Here is a 22,043-nt window from a genome sequence, read left to right as displayed (position 1 = left end):
TATATATATAAGTTTATTTTAGGAGATTTCAACCACTGTGACCTGTGAACACCGGTTCTTCAGACCTACGACCAGTATGTGACATGTCCTACTACTACCCTGAGTCAGACCACACTCGACTTTGTCTACGGAACTGTACCACGTGCGTACAGATCTCTACCCTTGCCCAGTCTGGGTGCGTCCTATTATCTGATGGTACCCGTTTATAAACCTGTGTTCAGACGGGAGCGCCGAACAATTCATTCCACTAGATTTGGTTGAGATTTGTCATGAACGTTGTGGAGCTGTTTCAGCGAGTGAATATTCGCAAGGCCTCCAGTCCGGATGGTATTTGTGGCAGAACATTGCGTTCCTGCACGCACCATGCAACTTGGAGGCATTTAATTGTCAACATCTGTTTCAGCGCTCTATGGATTTGTAGAGGGCGGGTAGTCCGGCGTTGTTGATAGTTTTGGCAGGATCTGCTGAGCCATCGCGAGAGATAGTAAATAGGAGTTACCCTCCCGAGAGGTATATAAGGGCAGAGCTGAGACGAAAGGAGAGCAGACGACGGCGGAGACAGCGCGCACAGCTACACGAGGAAGAAAGACAACCTTGACTTCTCGCGCCTCGGGCGATATGACGCAGCCGAGACCATCGTACATGAATTAAAGGGTCGCACACCTGCTGACTGCTGACTGTTCCTGCCTTCGTTTGAGTGCTGGACCTTTGTTGTCACATACTGCCCTTCCACCACTCGGTTCCATCTTTGGCGCTGCGAGCAGGATGAGTGTCAGCAGAGAGGTGCACAATGGTTGCAGAGGACGACAGCACAGCAGAGGCTCTACGAGCATACTAGTTAGTCCACTTTCAGTAGTTTGCCGGCGGACCAACGAGTGTCGACGAGATTGAAACGAGAGGTCGAGGTAGCTCTCGCCATAAACCTGATGTCTCAGAATGCGGCTCGTGGTTACATCTTGAGCTCGCTGGAGGGACCTGCCAGTTGAGTTTTAATTGATGCTCCCGCATGACGCAATAGATACGCCGAGAAAGATCTTGGGTGTCCTAGTGGAGGCGTACGGCGGACGGAAAGATGTCGACATCATTGCCAGTTTCTACAATTGCCGACAGCGACGTGATGAGGCGGTCGACGAGTACGCTGCGACGCTCCAGAACTTGCAGGCGAAAGCGGACGGCCTGCAGGGGACGCGGTGTCCAGTACGCACCTGGTTGCCCAGCTTGTTAAGTGGCTAAAAAATAGCCATGTTCGACGCGAAACGTCCAGACATCTGGCTGACCACGAGTCCTCTTCTGTTGCCGACCTTCTAAGACCGCACGGCGAGTTGAGAGAGAGGAGGGCAATGATGACAGGGAGGACGAAAGAGATCGCCTAACCGCCCGAATCAGACAGTTGTAAATGGAGGCGGCCTCCCAGACTCACAGTACACAGCAAAGTAATGTTCCCTCCACCCGCACCGGGAGGCTGATTGTCAACACAAACAAAAATATTTGCATCCACTTGCTTCTCTGCATGCTGGAAAAACTAGGAGGCGAAAAATTATGAAAAATAATGTAGAAACACCTTAAAGAATTACTCTATCGAGTCTGCATGGTCATTCATGTACGGTCCACGCTGTTACCTCTTGGCGATCGAGATTCTTTTGACAGAGGGGTGAAAGAAAGATTTCCATAATTTCATCCCGTAACTGGTAGCGAATCGAGTACCCGTCGTAAGGGGGAGACATGATGGAGCGCAGCAGAGGTGAACTTACACCAGCATGGCCAGTCTTGCACCCGCATGAGAAGGACCCCCCACTGAACAGCCGGTCAAAAAGAAAGAGAAATGACTGTTGTACAAAGCAGGGCCTACATGCAGCCTTGGGTGATGGAGCTGCTGGTGTTGTTTAGAAAACACGAAAACAAATTTTGCATTAGCATTTAGCACTGATGGAGAAGTTAAAAGCGATTACATCCTGGAGTGAATTGCGCTGTAGTTCGTGTAGATTATTTATTGATGTTCAATTATGTACAAAAGGTTATTTCGATTATAACAACAATGCCAAACACTGCAGTAGCACATAGACATCTCCAGTAGCAGTAGCACATGTGTGTGTTCCTCTTATACTACAGCAGCACATAGACATCTCTGTGTGTGTTCCCCTTACACTGCAGTAGCACATAGACATCTCTGTGTGTTTTCCCCTTGCACTGCAGTAGCACATAGACATCTCTGTGTGTGTTCCCCTTACACTGCAGTAGCACATAGACATCTCTGTGTGTTTTCCCCTTGCACTGCAGCAGCACATAGACATCTCTGTGTGTGTTCCCCTTACACTGGAGCAACACATAGACATCTGGTTGTGTTCCCCTTACACTGCAGTAGCACATGTGTGTGTTCCCCTTACACTGCGCAGTAGCACATGTGTGTGTGTGTTCCCCTTTACCCTGCAGCAGCACATAGACATCTCTCTGTGTGTGTGTTTTCCCCTTACACTGCAGTAGCACATAGACATCTGTGTGTGTGTGTGTTCCTCTTACACTGCAGTAGCACATAGACATCTCTGTGTGTGTGTGTTCCCCTTACACTGCAGTAGCACATAGACATCTCTCTCTGTGTGTGTTCCCCTTACACTGTAGCAGCACATAGACATCTCTGTGTGTGTGTTCCCCTTACACTGCAGTAGCACATAGACATCTGTGTGTGTGTGTTCCTCTTACACTGCAGTAGCACATAGACATCTCTGTGTGTGTGTGTTCCCCTTACACTGCAGTAGCACATAGACATCTCTCTCTGTGTGTGTTCCCCTTACACTGTAGCAGCACATAGACATCTGTGTGTGTGTGTGTTCCCCTTACACTGCAGTAGCACGTGTGTGTGTGTTCCCCTTGCACTGCAGTAGCACATGTGTGTGTGTTCCCCCTACACTGCAGCAGCACATAGACATGTAGCACGTAGCAGGGGAACGTAAGCCGTATGGCGACAAGGGACTGGCAGAAGCAGTTGTTTCCCCTGGCTTTGCCCTGAGCTATAAATAGCAGGTGTCGTCTGTTGACGGCGGCCATCACAGTCGCCATCATAACATCACAACATCAGGACGCACCGCGGCTTGCACACCATCCTACGCAGTTGGCACACACTGCTGTTCCAAAAACCACGATGAAGCGGTTGTTGTGTGGGATTGTGATAACAGCTTTTATGTGTTGGACGTCTTTTGGTAAGTGGGTTGCTGTGATGGTCAGTGTTTCAAGCTCTAGCCATAGACCGAGTTGACAGCTTGCCACTCCTCTCTGACAACACAGTTACACAACTCCGCACAGTTTTACAACCGTTTCTGGCGTAAAGTTAAAAGATAAAAAAATAGAATAATTATCTAACTATATTGTTGACATAGGTATTGGCTTCATTACGATCAGCCGTTTTACAACAGATTCGAATTACAATTCTTTCAGTAACAACGTTTTAGTCATGGTGGGACTAACGACATCAAATTCTTTCATTTTTTGTAGATTAATATAAACAAATAAATGAACGCGAGCCAGAAACATGCGACCTTTTTTTTATTTCAGTGAAGGTTGTCTTTGAGAACATAGATTTTTAGCATTGGTAACCAACTTCCGCAGCCAACCCCACTTCCCCCGACCACTTTACTCACGTAGGACATGGTGCCCATCAGGACATCACTCATACTATGGTCTGTGTACAACTTGCTGAGCTACTGATCCAACTAGCATGCATAGTCTGGTCATTCCAAATGGTGAGTGCACAGACTGGAAACAGGAGCAGGTTGCACTCTACCCCCTGACCTTTTGTGCGGCATGCAGCTGTGGGAATGCTGTGGCATTTTGGGAGCGCTATCCAAGTGAGATCAAGATACTTTGGTTCCTGCACAAAGCAAAACCAAGTTTGTGGCAAAACTTTGTCGCCTTTGCATTTTTCCTTGTTTTTAAACAATTAAAGGCTTTGTCTACTCTACTACACAATTCTGATGGTTTGAATTCTTTATCAAGAGAAGCCACTTTTTTGGATTTGGACGCACCTAAAGCTGATGTTTTATTCCAAATGTTCTTATGACTTTATGTAGATGAGTCTATAATTTACTCAGAAAAAACCTCCAAGACACTTTTAATTCGTTACCTTATTTTTTGCAATATATGGTATATTTCTGGAAATGTTAAATAAAAAACAAATATTGTATTCGCAAAAGGCAAAATGAATAAACGACCTGTTTTTTAATATGTTCATGAAAGAATTGATGTAATTTAGGATATACTTTATTCAGGTCTTAAGATGAATTATAATATATGCAGTAAATTTTTAGCAGCTGAGAAAAGTTGTATGATAAAAGTTCTAGAAGTATGTATATTTTATTATGTAAATGTAGAAAGTTGTTAATACCATCTGATGTTCAAACTAATCTGTTTGATATGATAGTAGCACCAACATTATTGGGAAGTCTAGGGTTTTATAACTCTGGTGTCCTAGTTATAAATATGTAATTGTGTTTCTAACAGATTTTAAATTTAAAAATATTTGTTAAATTAAAAAGTAGCCCACTTAGTCAATGGAATAGTCTTTGGAGAAACATGTAAATAACCCTTAGGTATAGATGTTAAAGTATAAATTAGTTGATCCTGCTTTTACATCTAAATTTTCAAGTATGACCTTATATTTAAATGACAACTTAAACTTGATCACCTCAGCCTATACAGTAGTACTTCTACATACGAGTTCGATCCATTACACAACTGAGCTGGCATGTAAAAAAACTCAAAAAAACTCCTGTATCAAAATTATTTTTCCCATGTAAAATAAAGGAAATGGGATTAATGCGTTCCAACCCTCCCACAACAACACAATTTATATGTAAATAATGTATAAAATACAGTACTGTATAGTAAATGTTAATGGCACAATAATATAAATAAATAAAATAATGATCTGGTCTTTCTGTTTCAAAATTGTACATATCGTAGATGTGCTATGACCATACTTGCGGGCAATATTCAATATCCTAACACCACGCTCATGCTTTTTAATGATCTCATGTTTCTGCTCCATGGAGATCATATGCTTCTTTTGAACACTGTCCTTGGCATATGCTTTCTTTCTTAGGCTCCATGATTACACAGTATGTAATTCACAGCACAAAACTTGAAAAAAAAAGCTTGAAAATGACTCACGTACAGGCGTGGGAGATGCATAATCCGAAACAGTGGCATCTGTTGGTGGGACTGGCAATGTTAGCGAGTGAGCAAGAGTTTCCAAGCACTTTATGACAAATAAATGACTTGAGCTTGTATATCAAATTTCTGCACATAAGTGTCACATGTCGCATGCTGGCTCAGCCCGAGCTTTAGTTCTGGAGGGAAGGAGGGAGTTGCTGCGTCACTATAATCTGACGCAATTTTTTTTTTACATCTGGAAGAGTGCCACTGTGTTTATTATCATGTAATAGTGACAGCAATTCAGTGTCCAGCAAATTTTATAAGGTCCTTTTCATTGTGGTTATACGACTAGATATATAGCATGAATAGTAATTTTATGAGAAGAGTCCTATCCATCGTGCTTCTACAACTGTTATTATATAGCATGAACATGCATTTCCTACAAGGACAATGACATTGTCTGGAGCATGGTCACCAGCCTTGTGAGACACCAGGAGCCTCTTTAGGCATCAGTAAAGTGGTGCATCTAGTCATCAACTGGTATCAATCAAGGGATAAATAAATGATGAAATATCAGCTCTCATGTCCGCATAATTACAAAATGTCTTGTTTGGTGAGACCTCCAATTTAAAATCTTTTTACAGTTTTTAGACCCTGACACCAGACTGTTGTATTCAGGCCCTCTTGGAAAAACTTTCATCTGATTTATGCACATTTGTTAGGAAACCCCAACTGAGCAGTGTTTAGTGATCTTTTGCTCTAAAGCCAACACGCTAACTACTATCTATCTTTTCCTCTTCTTGCATCAGGCTGCACATAAGGCTTCAACCAGAGACCGGCACCAATGTCGATTGGCTAAAACCTGCTCCAGGTGACCCCATGTCCAGCCCTTTCCTTTCATCTCCCTTTCCACTGTTCTTCTCACGCTAACTACTAGGGAAAAACAAAGATTTTGCAAAGATGTTGCAAAGAGTTAATAGAGAATACTGTTATATGTACTGTGTCAAGGAATATGATGCTACAGAGCTAATAGAGAACACTGCCATGTGTTCTTTGTCCACGAGCGTAATGCTGCAAAGAACTAACTGTTGTAATGTTCGTGTCCTAGTTGTAATGTCTGTTTTATGTCCTTGTTGTCAGGGTGATGTCTCATTTGTGTTTTGGTTGTCCTGTTTACTTTGTATTGCCCCCACCCCACCATATACATGTAACAAATGTATGTCCATATATGTATGCATACATGTAATATGAATGGGCTCTTGTTACTTTTAAATTGCTGCAGCTGATCTTCGATACCGCTGTCCAAGCAGTCTAAAGATCAATGGATATATACACATCTTTCGAGAACATTGCTTTGAGTTTATTCTACGTGAAACTACCTGGGACGGTGCATCTAATGACTGCAAGTCAAAAGGTGGACACCTGGTAGTAATTCGCGACAAGGACACCCAAAACTTTATCATGTCCACCCTGAGAACCTTACAGTGGCCTAGAAATGGCATTTGGCTTGGTGCAACAGACAGGAGCAGTGAGATGCGCTGGTCCTGGGTGACTGGTAAGTGTATCTGTGTATGTCAGAAAGAGCTAAGATGTTATTGGTAAGTGTATCTGTGTATGTCAGAAAGAGGTAACTTACTAAGATGTTACTGGTAAGTGTATCTGTGTATGTCAGAAAGAGCTAACTTACTAAGATGTTACTGGTAAGTGTATCTGTGTCAGAAAGAGCTAACTTACTAAGATGTTACTGGTAAGTGTATATGTGTGTCAGAAAGAGCTAAGATGTTATTGGTAAGTGTATCTGTGTGGGTCAGAAAGTGTTAAGACGCATTTATTGAGAGGTTACTTGAAAACTGCATCTATTCTGTCATCTGACTGGAGGGAAATTAGAAGTTTTTATACTAGGTTGTGTTCTAACCCTAATGAGGGAAGTGAGTAGATGTGAGTTACTAGTGTGTGCTGTTTTCTGGCAGTGGAAGTGAGTAGTTACAGTAAATAGTGAAACATTACTCCTAACAACCTTTCCCATAATGCTAGTCCTTTTTCACACTCTTCCTTTTGCAAGATGTTACTCTCAGCTCTTGTTCTTGTTATTTGGTTCTTCTTTGTATTTTCTGTATTTGGTTTTATTCTTTGTTTAGTACGGTTATTTATTCTTTTTGTAGTTCATATGTTATTTGTTTGTGTTCCTGTCTCTCGTATGCTGTCGATGTTTCCTTGTCATTCTTAAGTGCTAAGAGCATGCTCCTTAGGAGTGTGAGTATGTGCTTTACAAATTTTGCATTTATTAATAGAGTTACTAACTTACAATAAGTGTGAGAACAGCACGGTGGTTAGGGGCTACAATATCCCTGAGCACTCGAACAACTTGTAACTCCTCCAAAACTTATTATTACAACTTACCAGTGAAGAAGGACAGCTTGAATCACATTGTATACAATGTTCATTAGTTGTTTGGCACAGCTTAGAGTGACTTTTGGACTTTCTGTAACAGGTCGACATTTTCAAAATTGTCCACAGTTCTTTGGGATGATATGCGTGGCCTATTGGGAAAGTTTTGCCAGCTCCCATTGGGCCACTGATTTTGTGCTTTCATGCAGGACCAACAGGTTGAAGCTATTGTTTGTAGTTTTGGCCGTGCAACATCTGAATGCTATTATGTGTGAATGAATTGTGATGTCATCAGGAGAATCAGTAAATGCAGGATTTTCCTACTGGGCACCTAGTCAGCCAAGCTGCCACCTTCTGTGCTTTGAAGATTGTGCTTTGATGCGTTTGGATGACAGAGGGAGATGGCATGACTATCACTGCAGCTGGATTGAGAACTATTCTTACATATGTCAGTATGGTAAGTCATTACCAATTCTTATATATGACACTGTGACTAAAGTTCGCCTCTGGTATACAGTTGGATTTATGATTGCTTACAGCATGTTTATTTTTGCTTTGTTGAACCTGAAACTACATCAATGGATGAATGAAGGCTTCATGAGATACATATGATAATAGTGCTGCCGGTGTGTTTTTTTGCATGTTTTGTGTGAGTGAAAAAAGTAACCGTTGAATAAAAAAAAATAGCCTGTCAAGGGTAGGTCCCTTTTGACATGTTTTATTCACACTACGAAGTTTTGAACTTTCCGGGTGCACTGTAACTTTTCATCTAACAAATTTCTACAATTTCCACACAAAAAGTGTTTATCAACATATTCGTGCAAAAATGAAATGTGATCTGAATTTATACTGACTGGCATCGTGGTATTTTGTTCCAAAGTCTTGGACACTTTGATCACTGAGATCTTTGGTTTTGTCTAGTAGACGACAGAAGGATTCAATATATATATAGTTGATAGTAAATTTGAACCTAATGTGGACATTTAATTTTCTGTCCTGACAAAATTGTCCAATTCATTTTCACCTCCTATATCCCAGTTTCAAGGATGAATTCTTTTTAGAGGCTTGTATACATTTGTTTTTAAAATGTGACTTAACTCAAATCACAAATGTAGTATATGAGGAATGCTATCAAATCACAGTAACACTAGAACATGAAAAAAATAAGATAACCCTTTAATCATATAATCAGTAACTACTAATGTCCGTCTAGGTGTTTCAAACAACTAGTGCTGTGTCTATCTAGGTACCCCAGACAACTAGTACCAGCAGAATAGCATTATCAGTCACTGTCTGTCTAGATACACCAGACAACTAGTGCTAGTCACTGTGTCTGTCTAGGCACCCCAGACATAAAGTACCAGCAGAATAGACAACTAATACCAGCCTGTGTGTCTGTCTATGTACCCCAGAGAACTAGTACCAGCAGAAGAGCATTGTCAGCCACTATGTCTGTCTAGGTACCCAAGACAACTAAAACCTGCAGAATAGTGTTGTGAGCCACTTTGTCCTAGAAATCGCAGACAACCACTACCTTCAGAATAGCACAGTTGGTTGTCAGCTGGTACCCTTAAAGAGATGAATGATAATGAGAAAGTGATCTTTATAAACAGTGCTGTTTATGTCTTCAGTAGCAGGGTTATGTGTGTGTATCTATATAAATATGTGGTTTTTATAAACAGTATTTTATGTCTTTTATCGCCTGGATGATACATATATACAAATAGATGTCATCAACAGGGTTTATATATATACACAAATGTATGATCAACAGCGGTACAAATATATGTGATGAGCAGGGGTATAGCTTTCAGTTTATGTTCTTAAACTTTTGCAAGAATTCAAAGCTAGTTAGGGTTTTTCCTCCACATTTATGTGTTGGTTATTTTGAGAATCATAAGAACAAATAGAGAAACTTATTCACGTCCCAGATTATCAGATTTAATTTTATAGCATGCTTATATAAAAATTTCCAGCATTTAGGCCAGTCACTTCAACACCACAGAGGACTACCACCACCACTACCGCCACCACAACATCAACTGTTGTTCAGTATAAATCCATTGTCAAGTCAACGCCTGTTACGACTTTGTCACCAGACGAAACCAGGACAGTTATGTCTCTCTCAAGCACAACAGTCAATGAATCCTTTCAGCAACTGCTTTTGGAGAAGCCCAACATACAAGTTCAGTTATTGGGTGAGTTTTGTGATGTAAGGATAATGCGTGGTATGACTGGTAGCAGAATATAAAGCTGTAACTCTCAGCTCTTTGTGTACACTGCACTTCCACAAAAGCAAACATCTTCACAGCAAATGATGGTGTCACGAAAGACGTCATTCTGTGCATAAATAAATACACAAGGGAAGAAACTGTTTCTTCATGGATTGTAGTATTATGAATTAAGTCAGCCAATCAGGTATTTTGTTATATTTAAAAGTAGGCAGTTGGTCAAGAGCCATGTTTGAGACAGCTGCTAGTTACATGATTTAGCCAAAGATGACAATATAATATTAAATAATATTGAAGTCTGAGTATATCCAAATAAAATATTTGGTACTTTATTTTTATACATATTGTGTAAATTATTTGGTTCTTAATTTCTGCATTGTAACTTACTTTTATGACAGGAGCTCTCTATTTCAGACAGTTAACATCTTTTAAACTTAGCACCAGAAAACAAAAGCTGTATTTTCAAATCACATCACTTCAATGTTTAAAAAATGTTTTTTAAAACAGTATGTACGTCAGTGTTGGTTGTCTTTGTTGTAGGTTAGTAGGTGTAAATATAGGAATACATTGTAGTTCATGCCATCACTATCATTCTAAATGTTCAGTTGTGTCGCTTTTCATTGGTATTGAATGCATTAAAATGACATCTCTGAAGAGTTCAAAATTGTGCAGACTCTTTCCTTTTTCGTGAATCATTTTTTTTTTTATGTTCACATGCTTTTTCACACCTAAACATTGTAGTTCTTATACAGATGAGGCCGTTGGTGGCTGGTTAACAAAACTTGTGCACATGCATCCAGGCCAGCTTACCCTTAGTGCATCAGGTTTAGATCATCAGGCTATTTGTCAATGGACAAACCATGAAGATTTTTCATTCCCTCAGATCTTGTTAATGAGGGTGATAATTTCCTAAAATCAACTGATAAGGAGAAATCATGAAGATTATTCTTTTATAGGGAAACAATTTCCAAAAATATTTGGTGTCTTCTTTTGTTTGCTTATATATTTTAAATATTTAATAATAATGGTAATACGGTAAACCTATACATGTATACAGGTAGTTGTCAACTTACGATCGCGTTTGGTTACGACAAACCAGTTGTAATTCAATCTGGTCGTAAGTCAGCCATGTTAAATTACTGTAAGTATATTATGCTGGGTAATCATATTGTAATCATCTTTAAGCCATATGGTATTTTAGAAACATTTTCTTTGTTCATTATTCAATTTTATTGGCTCATTATTTTTATCATCATGTGTAGTGCAGGAGTGGCTAAACCATGGAAACTATTGTACGCCCAGAAACTCTCACATTTTCACTTTTCACCCTTGCCAGACATACCAGTCATAGTTGTGGTCATAAAGTCGAACAGTTGTTAGTCAACGACTACCTGTAGTGCAGTTATTGACCATTTGACCGAGATCCAGCCTACCATGACAATGTATCTTTACTCCTAACTGTGTGTATTAAATGTCGGTGTGAGTATGTATGCCTGCCCTTGTGAGCAAAAGAAAAATTTCTGTCTTGGGTATCCTCGACAGACAATAAAGTCTGATTTGATTTGATTTGGTTAGACCTTTTGTTACCATTGTTTGGTAATAATCCCATGATACTTTGCTAATGCAGGTAATGCTCATATGACAGGAGCTGTCGAAGACAGTCAGGAATCTGATGTCCACGCAGGTAAATTGTAGTTTATGTACAATCCATAACATAGTGTACGTTTTTTGATATATATTTTTTAAATTCACTATAGATTTATCTGTTATGTTCAGTTGTAAAATTCACTGTAGGCTTGTCTGATATATTCATTGTTAAGTTCACCATAGATTTATTTTTTATGTTCATTATTAAATTTACTATAGATTTGTCTGTTATGTTGTTTAATTCACATTATTGTTGACAGTAGGTTTACTTATAGGTTTGGTGTTGGTTATCCTACAGACTTGTTATATTCATTGTTGAAGTCACTTGTAATTAATTTTGCCTGCAATGTTCGACATTAGGTTCACTGGTGGGTTTGGTGATGGGTGTCCTGTTTGGCTTATGTGTGGGACTGTGTCTTGCAATTTTCTTCTTTGCTCACAAGTAAGTTCTTTAATGCTAAAAGCTTATATATGAGCAAGTCAGTGAACAAAAGAGATAGAGATATATGTGCGAGCATGAAGAAACAATCCAACACCAACCATACAAACATACCACATACACATATATATATATGCTATGCAGAAAAACATTTTGTTGTTCATATTTCAGCATAGGTTTGGCACTACATGAGCAAGTCAATGAAAGAAAGAGAAAGAAAAGGGAAAATGTGTGTTTCTTCTTTGTACCAAGTGACATGACCATAGGAGAGTAGAGGTTATACTAGTTCTTTAACCATCAACAGTTGTCTCCCTGACATTGAGCTAGCATGTGCCTTGTGCGCAGGGTGCTCCACTGGTCAGGTGAGAAACAGCCCTGTAACAGCTATAAAGGCAAGGCCAATACAGCAGTTCAGTGGTTACAGTGGTGTTCACTGACTCTTACCAGGTGTTGCAGTCACCTGCATGGCTTGTGTTCAGTTTTCTTCATTTAGGCCAGTCTGCGTCACTTGTGCTGCACTCAGTCACCTGGGTGGCTTGTGTTTAGTTTTCTGTCCCTTGTGCTTTTAAAAGAAAGACTATACAGTTACAGAGGCATTCAGGAAAACAACTACTACACCAGATTTTTTCCTGCTTCGAGAAGCAAACTCAGTCTTTGTTTTCTGAATGGACACATGATGTATGTTCAAGCAGAGAGGTGACAAAGTTGTTGAATGACATGCTTCCCTGTTTGTTCAGTGCTCGGCTTGTACTTCTTTGCACTTTGAGGAGTGCCAGAGTTGTCAGTGACACACTCCACTGGGTGTGCAGTGCTTGGCTTGTACTTTTTGTGTTGTGTGAGCTCTGTGCCACTTTGCCCTGTGAGCTCTGCATCACTTTGAGGAGTGGCACATGTAAACTGGAGATATTGTGTCTTGCCAGTTGGTATCTAGGTAACTTAGGGTTCTTTTACTTCAGGTAAGGCAATCATCTTGGCATGTAATGTGGTTGGACCCTTATCTGACTCACCTCCTCTCTATATACTCTCTATATACTATATATCTCCCTATATACCTGCATATTTATTTGTTTATGACAGTTGCACATGTTTTAGGGTACCGCTTTCCTCAGGGACATGTTGGCAGTTGCCACTTCTCTCATGGTGAATTATAACAAGAGACTTTTAGTTTGCCTCAGTTTCTTTTTTCTGCACCTCTCAGCATCTTGCAATACTCGCTTCAAAAAGGAGATAGAATCATAACGGGGTATTGACAGGGTGGTTGTTACCCGCAAGAGTTTTTCAAGTGAGGCAGGGGAGAGAATCTCGACCACTCACCGGCCCTCCATTGTGTATGTGTACGAGGGCAAGTGGCAAGTCTTGTCCAGCTGGCAACATGAATGCCATCTGTCCCTGAAGTAGCATACTTTTTTTTTCCTGTGGCTGTTTCATGAAGACAAGCTTGCTTCCATCACCATCAGAGGCATTAGAGCAATGCTGTTTTCTTTTTGCCATCTAGGCCCATGGGTAGTCAGTTCTCGCTGTGACATTTTGGACATGCTGCCTACCTTCTTTTGAGAACAGCCTGCTTCTCATTCCCTCTTTTTGACATGGAACTTGGCCTGGGGCAGGATGTTTCTAAACTCCAAGACCTGTGAGCCTCCGTCTTTGGTGCTGTTTTGCAGGGTAATGGAAAGGGCATTTTCCTGTTGGCACTAGCCACTGCAGGAAGAGTCTCTAAACTTCATGCACTGTCATCTGACCCAGTTTTTCCTGCAGTTGCAAGATGATGGTTGTCTGTGACTTGTTAGCAAAGAATCTCTTACTTCTGGTACTACAGCAAGCTCTTGTTGTCCAGTCCTTGTCAGTCTCTGGATGGCATGATCCACATTACCTGCAGGACCTGTTCTGTGTCGCCTGCATTTATCTACAGTGCTCATTGCTAACTAGGTGAAACTAAGCTCATCTCTTTATTCCCCTATGGTTGTAACATCTGGTACAAAGAAGAGGTAAAATTTTGAGAATAAATTCTTTTTCCTTGAAACTTACTAGATGACATGATGTTGAGGCCCTCATGATCTATTGGTTGCATGGGTAGAGTGTTGGTCAAAAAGCCTGTTGTAGTGGCTTTACCTTCATAGTCCTTAGGGAGCTGTTGCTTACCTGACCAGTGGCACACCCTGAACACAAGGCTAGCTCTCTGTCAGGAGAGAAACAACCCCTCCCCATCCCAACAAGTCATGAGAGAGAGTGTGTGTGTGTGTGAGAGCAAGGAGAAACAACTCCTACCCATTCCCTTTCTCTGTTCATATTTCAGTATATACAGTACATTTCAGTATACACACAGACATGCACATGCATGTTTCACAACACACAAAGGCACTGCAGTGCATATTCTTCCTCAAATATTGTATGTTGAATGTTACTTTAGTTTTCATTTTTTGTTGTTTTGGTGTAATGTTTTGTAAATAACAGGTCTATGAATACAAGTCCATGAACTCTTTTTTCTAAGATGGTGATTGGATGGTTTGAAAAGTGCTGATGAGAGGGTGAAAGAAGAATCCGAGAAAGGATTTTAACAGATTTGGGTATGATTCCAGAAAAAAGAAGCAGAAAGAAGAGTTGCCCACTGTGGTGTTTGCCAACCCCTATTATGGTGAGTGTGGGATGCCTCTGAATGTTGCTGCTGCTGATGTGGATGCAGAGGGAGATGAATGTTGCTTCGGAGCTGCAGGTGGTACTGCCACCATGACTACAACCAAAGAGCAGTTGGGGTACCTTCCACAAGCCAGCACTGCGCACCACTTTGTTAAAGTGCCACCCAGCTCAGCAAGAAAAGGACATCACTTGGCATTATTGAAGACTGAAGTTTGTAGACATGGAGATGGCCAGCCTTCTTACAACAGGGATTTGACCAGCCAGGACAGAGAGTTGTATGGCCGGGAGGTGGATGGGCTTATAGACAATCACTATGACTACACAACAGGAGAAAACTACTACGAGTCTCTGGATAACCTGCGGCAGACGATGGAACAGAATCTTCAGAATGAACACCTGGAGGATGACCAGCGCTATGTCCCTTTTGTCTGTGGACCACGTGCTAACCACTAAAGGCAGTGCTTTTTTGTGGTGTTGCACTTTTCTGCTGTGGGGAAACTGACATAACATCTGGATAAGTTAGGAAACTGAGAGTTTGCAGTTTAGGTGCTCCAGAAATAAGCCGTTTACTTCATGGGCAAGCTTATTGAAACTTGTGAGCTCACCCTGGTTCTAGCTTCTACTACAAGATTTATACCACTGCCAAAGGTTATGGAGTATTTTTAAACAGCATGCTTATTGGGTGTAACTACCTAGCTTTTCTTGCATTTCTCTGTTTGTAGTATCATCACTTTTTCACACATTCATATATTTGTGCTCCACAGTCCAAGCAATCAACCTGTGAAGAATTATAGCTGGATACACTGCAACCCATCCTGTAGCCCACACTACAGCTCACTCTGTAACTCTCATGATCTCATTATAGCTCCCTGCAGCTCACACTGCAGGTATGCAACTATACCCAAGCACAGTCTGTATGAAAGCACACAATATTTGGAGTCTTCCCTAGCTTTGCAAGTGAAAGTCAGGTCTTGTAGGGCAAATTCTAATAAACTGAAAACATCTTTTTCGGCATAACACTTTTTTCATTTCTAAGGATACAAGTAGACACAGTTTAAAATTCTAAATTAATATCTTATTGTAATGGATGCAGTTACATTAGGATGTTAATTTAGAATTTATTTAACATCAACTGTCACAACTCACTGTGGCAGTGTTTTCATTATGAGTCCTGAGTAACATTACTGTAGGTTTCTGTGGCAGTTTGTTGAAGGACAAAGTAACATGTTAATAGTGTCTTTCTGGGTGGACAGCGATGAATAAGGAAAGATTTTAGCTGATTACTAAATTCTTTAGCAGGTTGTTATTTTATGGTATGAGACAAAATCTCTTGCTATAACTGAGTACTTTTAAAATGCATGTGCATGACTGCGCACACACACACACTGCTGATTGCCAAGCCCACCATGTGTTGTCTCAGATGCACAGTCTTCAGAAGTAATGGTTTGAAGGTTAGCTCATGATACAATTTGTACACCCTGAAATATAACTCATGGTAAATACAGTGTATTCGCTCTGAAGTGTAACTTGTGGTAAATACAATTTGTACACCCTGAAGTTATAACTCATGGTAAATACAATGTTTACACTCTGAAGTATAACTCATGGTAAATACAGTGTGTATGCTCTGAAGTGTAACTTGTGGTAAATACAGTTTGTACACCCTGAAGTGGGTTTTTCAGGGTATGACTGGACAGCAATTATGGACATAATATGAGGTCAGTTTGTAGCATGATTGTTGGACAAGCCTAATGCTTGTGCTGAACCAAAAATCAAACTGCATTTGTCAAAATGTAAAGGAGGCAGCTAGTCATGCTCAGCATGTGAGTAGTGTATCAAAGTGGAAGCTTATGTGCTATGATCAAGAATATTTTGTTTATGATTAAGAATATTTTGTTTTAAAGTTTTGGCCTTTTATAGTTTTGTAATAAAGTCTTATTTGTAAGCAGTGAGAAATATGCTGAGGTATACTATTTATATTCTTCTTGTTCCTAGTCGCCCCCAGTGGAGCATAGGGCCGCAGTACTATTTATATATAACAAATATTTTGTTTTAAAAAAGATAAAATTTAAATTGTTTTGATTATATAGAGTTTTGTCTTTTCTTTTTTTTTTGAATGTAATTTTATAAAAACGGGTAACTAGTAAAACCAGTACATTGTGGGCACGACGATGAATGTTTTTACTTGAAACAACATAACTGATTCAAATAACTACAAACAACATAAAGCAAGTGCTTAACTCATTCAAATAACTTCATTAGAAATTATTCCTTCGCTTACTACCTAAAGCTCACTTACCCAATGAGGAACAGACAGTCCAAGGGCACTATTAAATAACCTATGTTTAGGAAGAACTTGGAGGTCTACAGAGACCCAACACTGAATTTCTTTCAGAACTATGTAAAAAAATGTCATCAAATCAAACTTTATTGTCTGAGTGAGGAAGTCCAAGACAAATTTGTCTTTTGCTCACAAGCTCAATCACATGTACACATATAACATGTGCATAAGAAACATAATATGAGCATAGCAAACAAATATCTAACCAGCTGCTTATGCAGATCAACGTACAGAACAAAGACAAACTTTATGTATCACAGGCTGAGGGGGAATTTTATCAAAGTATATTAGATGACCCATGGTTTTTGACGCACCAGTTCTGAGAGCTACAGCCTTGTTATTCTAAATTTCTCCAAGAAGGCACAACCCAAGCTCTGCAGACATGCACATACTTGGGGCTTTGGATTGTTAGTCTCTGGAACAGTCTACTTAAAGTAATGATCCAAGCTGTCATTGCATGGTTTCAATAGGTGCTTAGACAAGCATTTTGCATTTCAGGTTTAGATCAAGTTTCCCATTTGTCCAGAGCATTTCAGACTAAGTTCTCACTGGAAGTGGAGTGCAGTCCCACAAAAGTTTGACACAGACTTCTATTTTCCTCAAGGAGTAACAAGAAATAAACTAAGCTTGATAGGCCCTAAGCTTTCTAGGACACATACCTTCATTGCTTTACGTTCTACTCTTGTACCTCATCTTGATGTTGTTCAGCGTGTCTATATGTACCTCACTGTCCACTGCTGTTATCTTGTACCTCATCTTGATGTTCAGTGTGTCTATACATACCTCACTGTCCACTGGCTGTTATCTTTCATTTATTATGATTGGTCTGTGCATCTGTCTTGGTTGTGATGCTGCGCATTAAAAGTTAACATTAATATTATATACTATATAATATGCCTATATACCTATAAACAAAGTGGAGCAAATGTTAGAGAAGATTAAACTGGTTTAGTAGATTTTGTAGCACGTGTATTGGTTTAGTAGGTGAATGATTGGAGAGACTTAAATATTTTGTAAATGTTTACTGACATGGTCATTTGATCCTTGTTTGAGCTTATTAGTGCTAGACAGTCTTGTTTTGTAATCATTTTATTGTATGCTTATTTATAATTTTACTTTAGTCATTGTCTTTATTGTTTGCTTATTTATAATGTTAGATTAGTCATTGTCTTTGTTGTGATCATCAGTCATGTAAATGGGTCTGTTAATGTGATCACTAGGCTAGAAATATGTAACTTTGGTCACAAGTGAATTGACTGTGCTTAATCATGCTTGATAATTTGTTAATGTGATACTTAGTTTGTATTTTGTCAGTACACATGAAAATTGGTTGTGGCGGACTGTGGACAATTGTTGCCATATGCTCCTCCAGCAGTAACAAGGAATAAACAAAAACTCAGACTGAAGGCAAGGCAAGACAGCTTCAGTTTAGTGGCTTCGTCATATTGCTAGGTTGTGATAATTTTTTGTGTCTTACAGTCAGCTAGCCAGAGGCTGGACTGTGACTCACTACAGTTTCAGCAAGTTCAGGCAGGTGTTTTTATTTTTTGTTGTTTTGTTTTCTTAGTTTTAAAAATTGAGAGTGTCAAATTTTGTTAATTTGCAGATCTGTTGAAAGCTGAAAGATATTAAACCTCCAGGAGTGTAATGTCTTACTTAAGTAGAAAAAGTAATTATGTGCAATTTAATGGTTTCTGTAGTTGAAACTGTGAAAGATACAGTATCTGAATTTTTGCTTTGCATCAAGGTTTCTTATCTACAAAATCATTATGCAGATGTCATAAAACATCTGGTGTTGAATTTGATGTAAAGTTTAAGGTTTGTCCTATTATCTGATCTTTTTATTATATAATGGTACTGTCAGGCCAGTCACCCTACTCTCTGTAATCATCAGTCATAAAGTGACACCTGAATATTGTTGTCTCTCTTGTTCACTAGAAGTGGCCAAATGATAATGATGAAACAAAGAACCAATCATGTTGTCATATTGGTCACATTGGTAATAACAAAACAACAGGACAAACTGTCATAAGTAATAGTGGCCAGATTGTTTCTTCATTTAGTGTTTGACTGGTACCAGTGATAACCGGCCATTCTTTTCTGCCTAGATTGGTCATTGGAAGAAGATGCTACAAAGACAGAGCTTGCGACTCTGACTTTCTTGTTCTGACCAGGTTTCTGGCTTGTCAAGCAGTAGTCAGTCCTTCATGCTATGGAACATGTATGATAGTTGTATCAGTGAAGCTTTACACATCAGAATATGTATTATCTGTTAATAGCATTATGGCTTACGCGTTGGAACATGTATAACAAATGACAAATCTTCATCTACGAGGGTGACAGAATAAGCAACGGTTATGCTTTTGTACATCTAATTGAGCTTGAGAGACCCTTTTATTGTGTTGGTAGAGAAGATATAGAAAGTTAAGGGGTCATTTTGTCTGTTAATATTTTAAAGATGAACATACTCTTGTTTGATTTTAGTCTGGTTAGCAGCCGTAGAATCCCTAGAGACTGGAAATGGCGAGTCTGTATTTTCAGTTTGAGTAAAACTGATTTGATAGCCCTTTTTTGAATGTTAATAAGTAGCCTCATCAAAGCACCGCTAGCAGAGTCCCACAGGGGGGAAGGTTCTGTCTCTTTTGTCGTGTTGTTATTAGCATGACTTCTGTTTTGATAGGGTTAAGTGTCATGTGATTTAGTTCACTCCAGGACTGAAGCTCATCAGCACTTTATTGTACTGTGTGAGAGCTGCCAATGGCAATGTTTGCGACTTGCTTGTATTGTTGTGTCGTCTGCAAACATTTCACATGATCGTAAGATATGAAGGGGATGGTTATTTATTAGACCCAGAACAGAAGAGGACCTAAGACTTAGCCTTGTTGGACATAGATTTCACTTCAACGGGATCCAACAATTGATTTTTCACGGTCACTCTCTGAGTTCTGTTTCAGAGAAAAGGATTTAAGGAATAGGATGGATGGAGCAGTTGCTAAGATTGTAAAGTTCTAATTTTTTATTAGCAGGTCATGATCACTGATGTCAAAAGCTTTGGCAAAGTCTACAAAGAGAACTGCAGTATAATGATTGTTATGTTGTTTAGCCACTGTTGTTCTAGAGATGTTAGTGCCACGTGGCAAGAGTGTTTGGGTCTAAATCCTGATTGACTGGTATGGAGAAGTTTATGTTTCATTAGGCATTTGGAGGTGAGTGTGAATGTGTTTTTCCAAGGGTTTGGAGAGTGATGAAAGAATTGAGTTGATTGTTCTTTCAGTGAAGCTTTACACATCAGATATGACATGCATTACACATAGCATGAGCTGCTGATATCAGAGATGTTTACATGTCAAAACATGATTTGTGGACGTCAACACATTTTTATTGCGTAGGAATACTGGGTGCTGTCCTTTTTGTGCAGAGGTGTAAAATTGAGCAGGTGTTGTCTTTCTGCCTGTTGTCTAGAATTGGGAGTTCTATTTTCCAGACAAGAGGCATTCTGTCCTGATGTCATAAACTCCATCGTATATTATCTCCCAATACTGTTTGCATCAGCTTGTTATAATTTGGTGTTTGCCACTAATATGTTCTACTGAAACTTTATCAGGGTTCAGTCATTTTTTTAACTGTATCGTTGGTTGTATGATGACATATATTCTTGTGTTCATCATGTCACTTTAACAACCACAGGTTTTTTGACACGTTTATTAGCTATAACTGTAAAGATCATCGATTTCCTTTAAAAGTCATTGAGTGCATGGTGCTGCTTTTTAATTTATTGGTTCGTGTCGCCGCATAATTGTAGTGTAGGGTATAATTATATCATTGTAAAGATAGCTGCTTTTGTGATTCGAGGTCGTACAATGTATACATTAAGGTTACTGTTGAGGTCAAAGCGATGTGTTTAATGTATGTTACTGTAGGATTACTGTTTAGTGGTAATCTTAGGTCACAGTAAAGATCACACCTTACACTGGACTGTTTGTTATTTTGCTGCAAGTACTGACAGTTACTGTTGAGCGTCTGCCACTAAGAACATGTGTTGTTGTCAGTCACTGTAGTAGACACCTTTGCTAACTCCTTAATTTTAATCAGAATCACTAAATTGTGCCAAAACATTGCTAGACTTTCTTGAGTAGGAAGAGGACTCTAATTTTAATGACATCCGAACACTTCGCAATAAAATTGAAGCGCGCAAGAACACGTGACCACCGAAAACATCTTTGGGCCATATTGGTTGAATGTTTGGGGTTTCTTTGGGCAATGCACGATTGGCCCAAGACTGGCCCAAGATTGGGATAAGCGTGGCCCAACTATCACCTACAAGGAAGATCCAATAGAGAGGCCAAGGAAGAGCCCATATTGGTAGCAAGGCAGACCAAGGATGCACCAAGCTTGGCCGAATCTTGGTGCGTTTGCTGGGAAGCAGCGTCTGCTGTCTGATTTCTCAGGAAAACACAAGAAAAGTAAGAATTTGACTGTACAACCCCCATTCTAGCATTTGAGAATTACTACAATTATTTGGGATTATCCGTGATTTTGTAGTATCCGGATGGCGGGTGCCGATCATTATACCGGGCAATGGAGGTTCCACTGTATGTGAAGACCCGAGCACAGCGCCAGGAAGTACACCCAGTTGAATTGTCCTTGGAATCCCGCCTCTACCCTGGAACCACAAAGAGTAAAGGACCGACACTAATCAGGTTAAAATGAGTTTTGGAGCCGTGATCAGCATTCACTGCAATGTATAATTAAAGGCACATGATATGAGTTTACTGTAATCACGTGTGCATGCGCCGACAGATAATGTGCCTGAAGGACATGGCGGAAATGTTTCAATCCGTTCCTAACCTGACGTTTCCGTTTCTCCAACGCCGTCAATTTGTGTCATGCCTGTTGTCCTCCTCCTCATGATGGATGTTGATAGCAACCTCTTGGTTTACAGAACTCCGCGATATCGCAACTGTCCTGTTGTCAGCGGGCTTCCCCAGGTCGATAGGTACCCTCCTTATCCACCCGTGCCACACACACTCTTCTAATTAGCCGAGGCCACGTGCACCCAGACAGACGTGTGTCCCCCAGTCAGGAAGATAAGAACTCGGTACAAGAAGAGAAGGGGCGACACTGTAGAGAAGTGATGAGACTGAGGCGCTATCGCAGTGACCTCGTGTACAGGTGCTAACAGACAGAGAAAGGTGCGTGGAGATGAACTCTGAACCAA

At 40.0% G+C, this 22,043-nt stretch overlaps 1 protein-coding gene across 1 annotated transcript; it reads left to right on the top strand.

The window, feature by feature from the left end:
• Positions 1–3,011: 3,011 nt before the first annotated feature.
• On the top strand, positions 3,012–20,795 carry LOC112556442. Its single transcript, XM_025225458.1, has 7 exons — positions 3,012–3,194; positions 6,428–6,700; positions 7,829–7,990; positions 9,510–9,731; positions 11,392–11,448; positions 11,772–11,853; positions 14,427–20,795. The coding sequence occupies exons 1-7, from the start codon at positions 3,137–3,139 to the stop codon at positions 14,935–14,937; spliced, it is 1,365 nt and encodes a 454-aa protein (XP_025081243.1). The 5' UTR covers positions 3,012–3,136; the 3' UTR covers positions 14,938–20,795.
• The last annotated feature ends 1,248 nt before the right edge of the window (positions 20,796–22,043 follow it).

This window comes from Pomacea canaliculata, linkage group LG2, assembly GCF_003073045.1.
Source record: "Pomacea canaliculata isolate SZHN2017 linkage group LG2, ASM307304v1, whole genome shotgun sequence".
NCBI classification, from domain to species: domain Eukaryota; kingdom Metazoa; phylum Mollusca; class Gastropoda; order Architaenioglossa; family Ampullariidae; genus Pomacea; species Pomacea canaliculata.
This window is presented reverse-complemented; position numbering and strand designations above follow the sequence as displayed.

Bases quoted from the DNA above. Each gene is read 5' to 3' on its own strand.
- LOC112556442 (XM_025225458.1), top strand. From the start codon at position 3,137: ATGAAGCGGTTGTTGTGTGGGATTGTGATAACAGCTTTTATGTGTTGG. The intron at 7,991-9,509 runs GTAAGTCATTAC...AAAAATTTCCAG, and splicing joins TTCTTACATATGTCAGTATG to CATTTAGGCCAGTCACTTCA. The intron at 11,854-14,426 runs GTAAGTTCTTTA...GTATGATTCCAG, and splicing joins ATTTTCTTCTTTGCTCACAA to AAAAAAGAAGCAGAAAGAAG.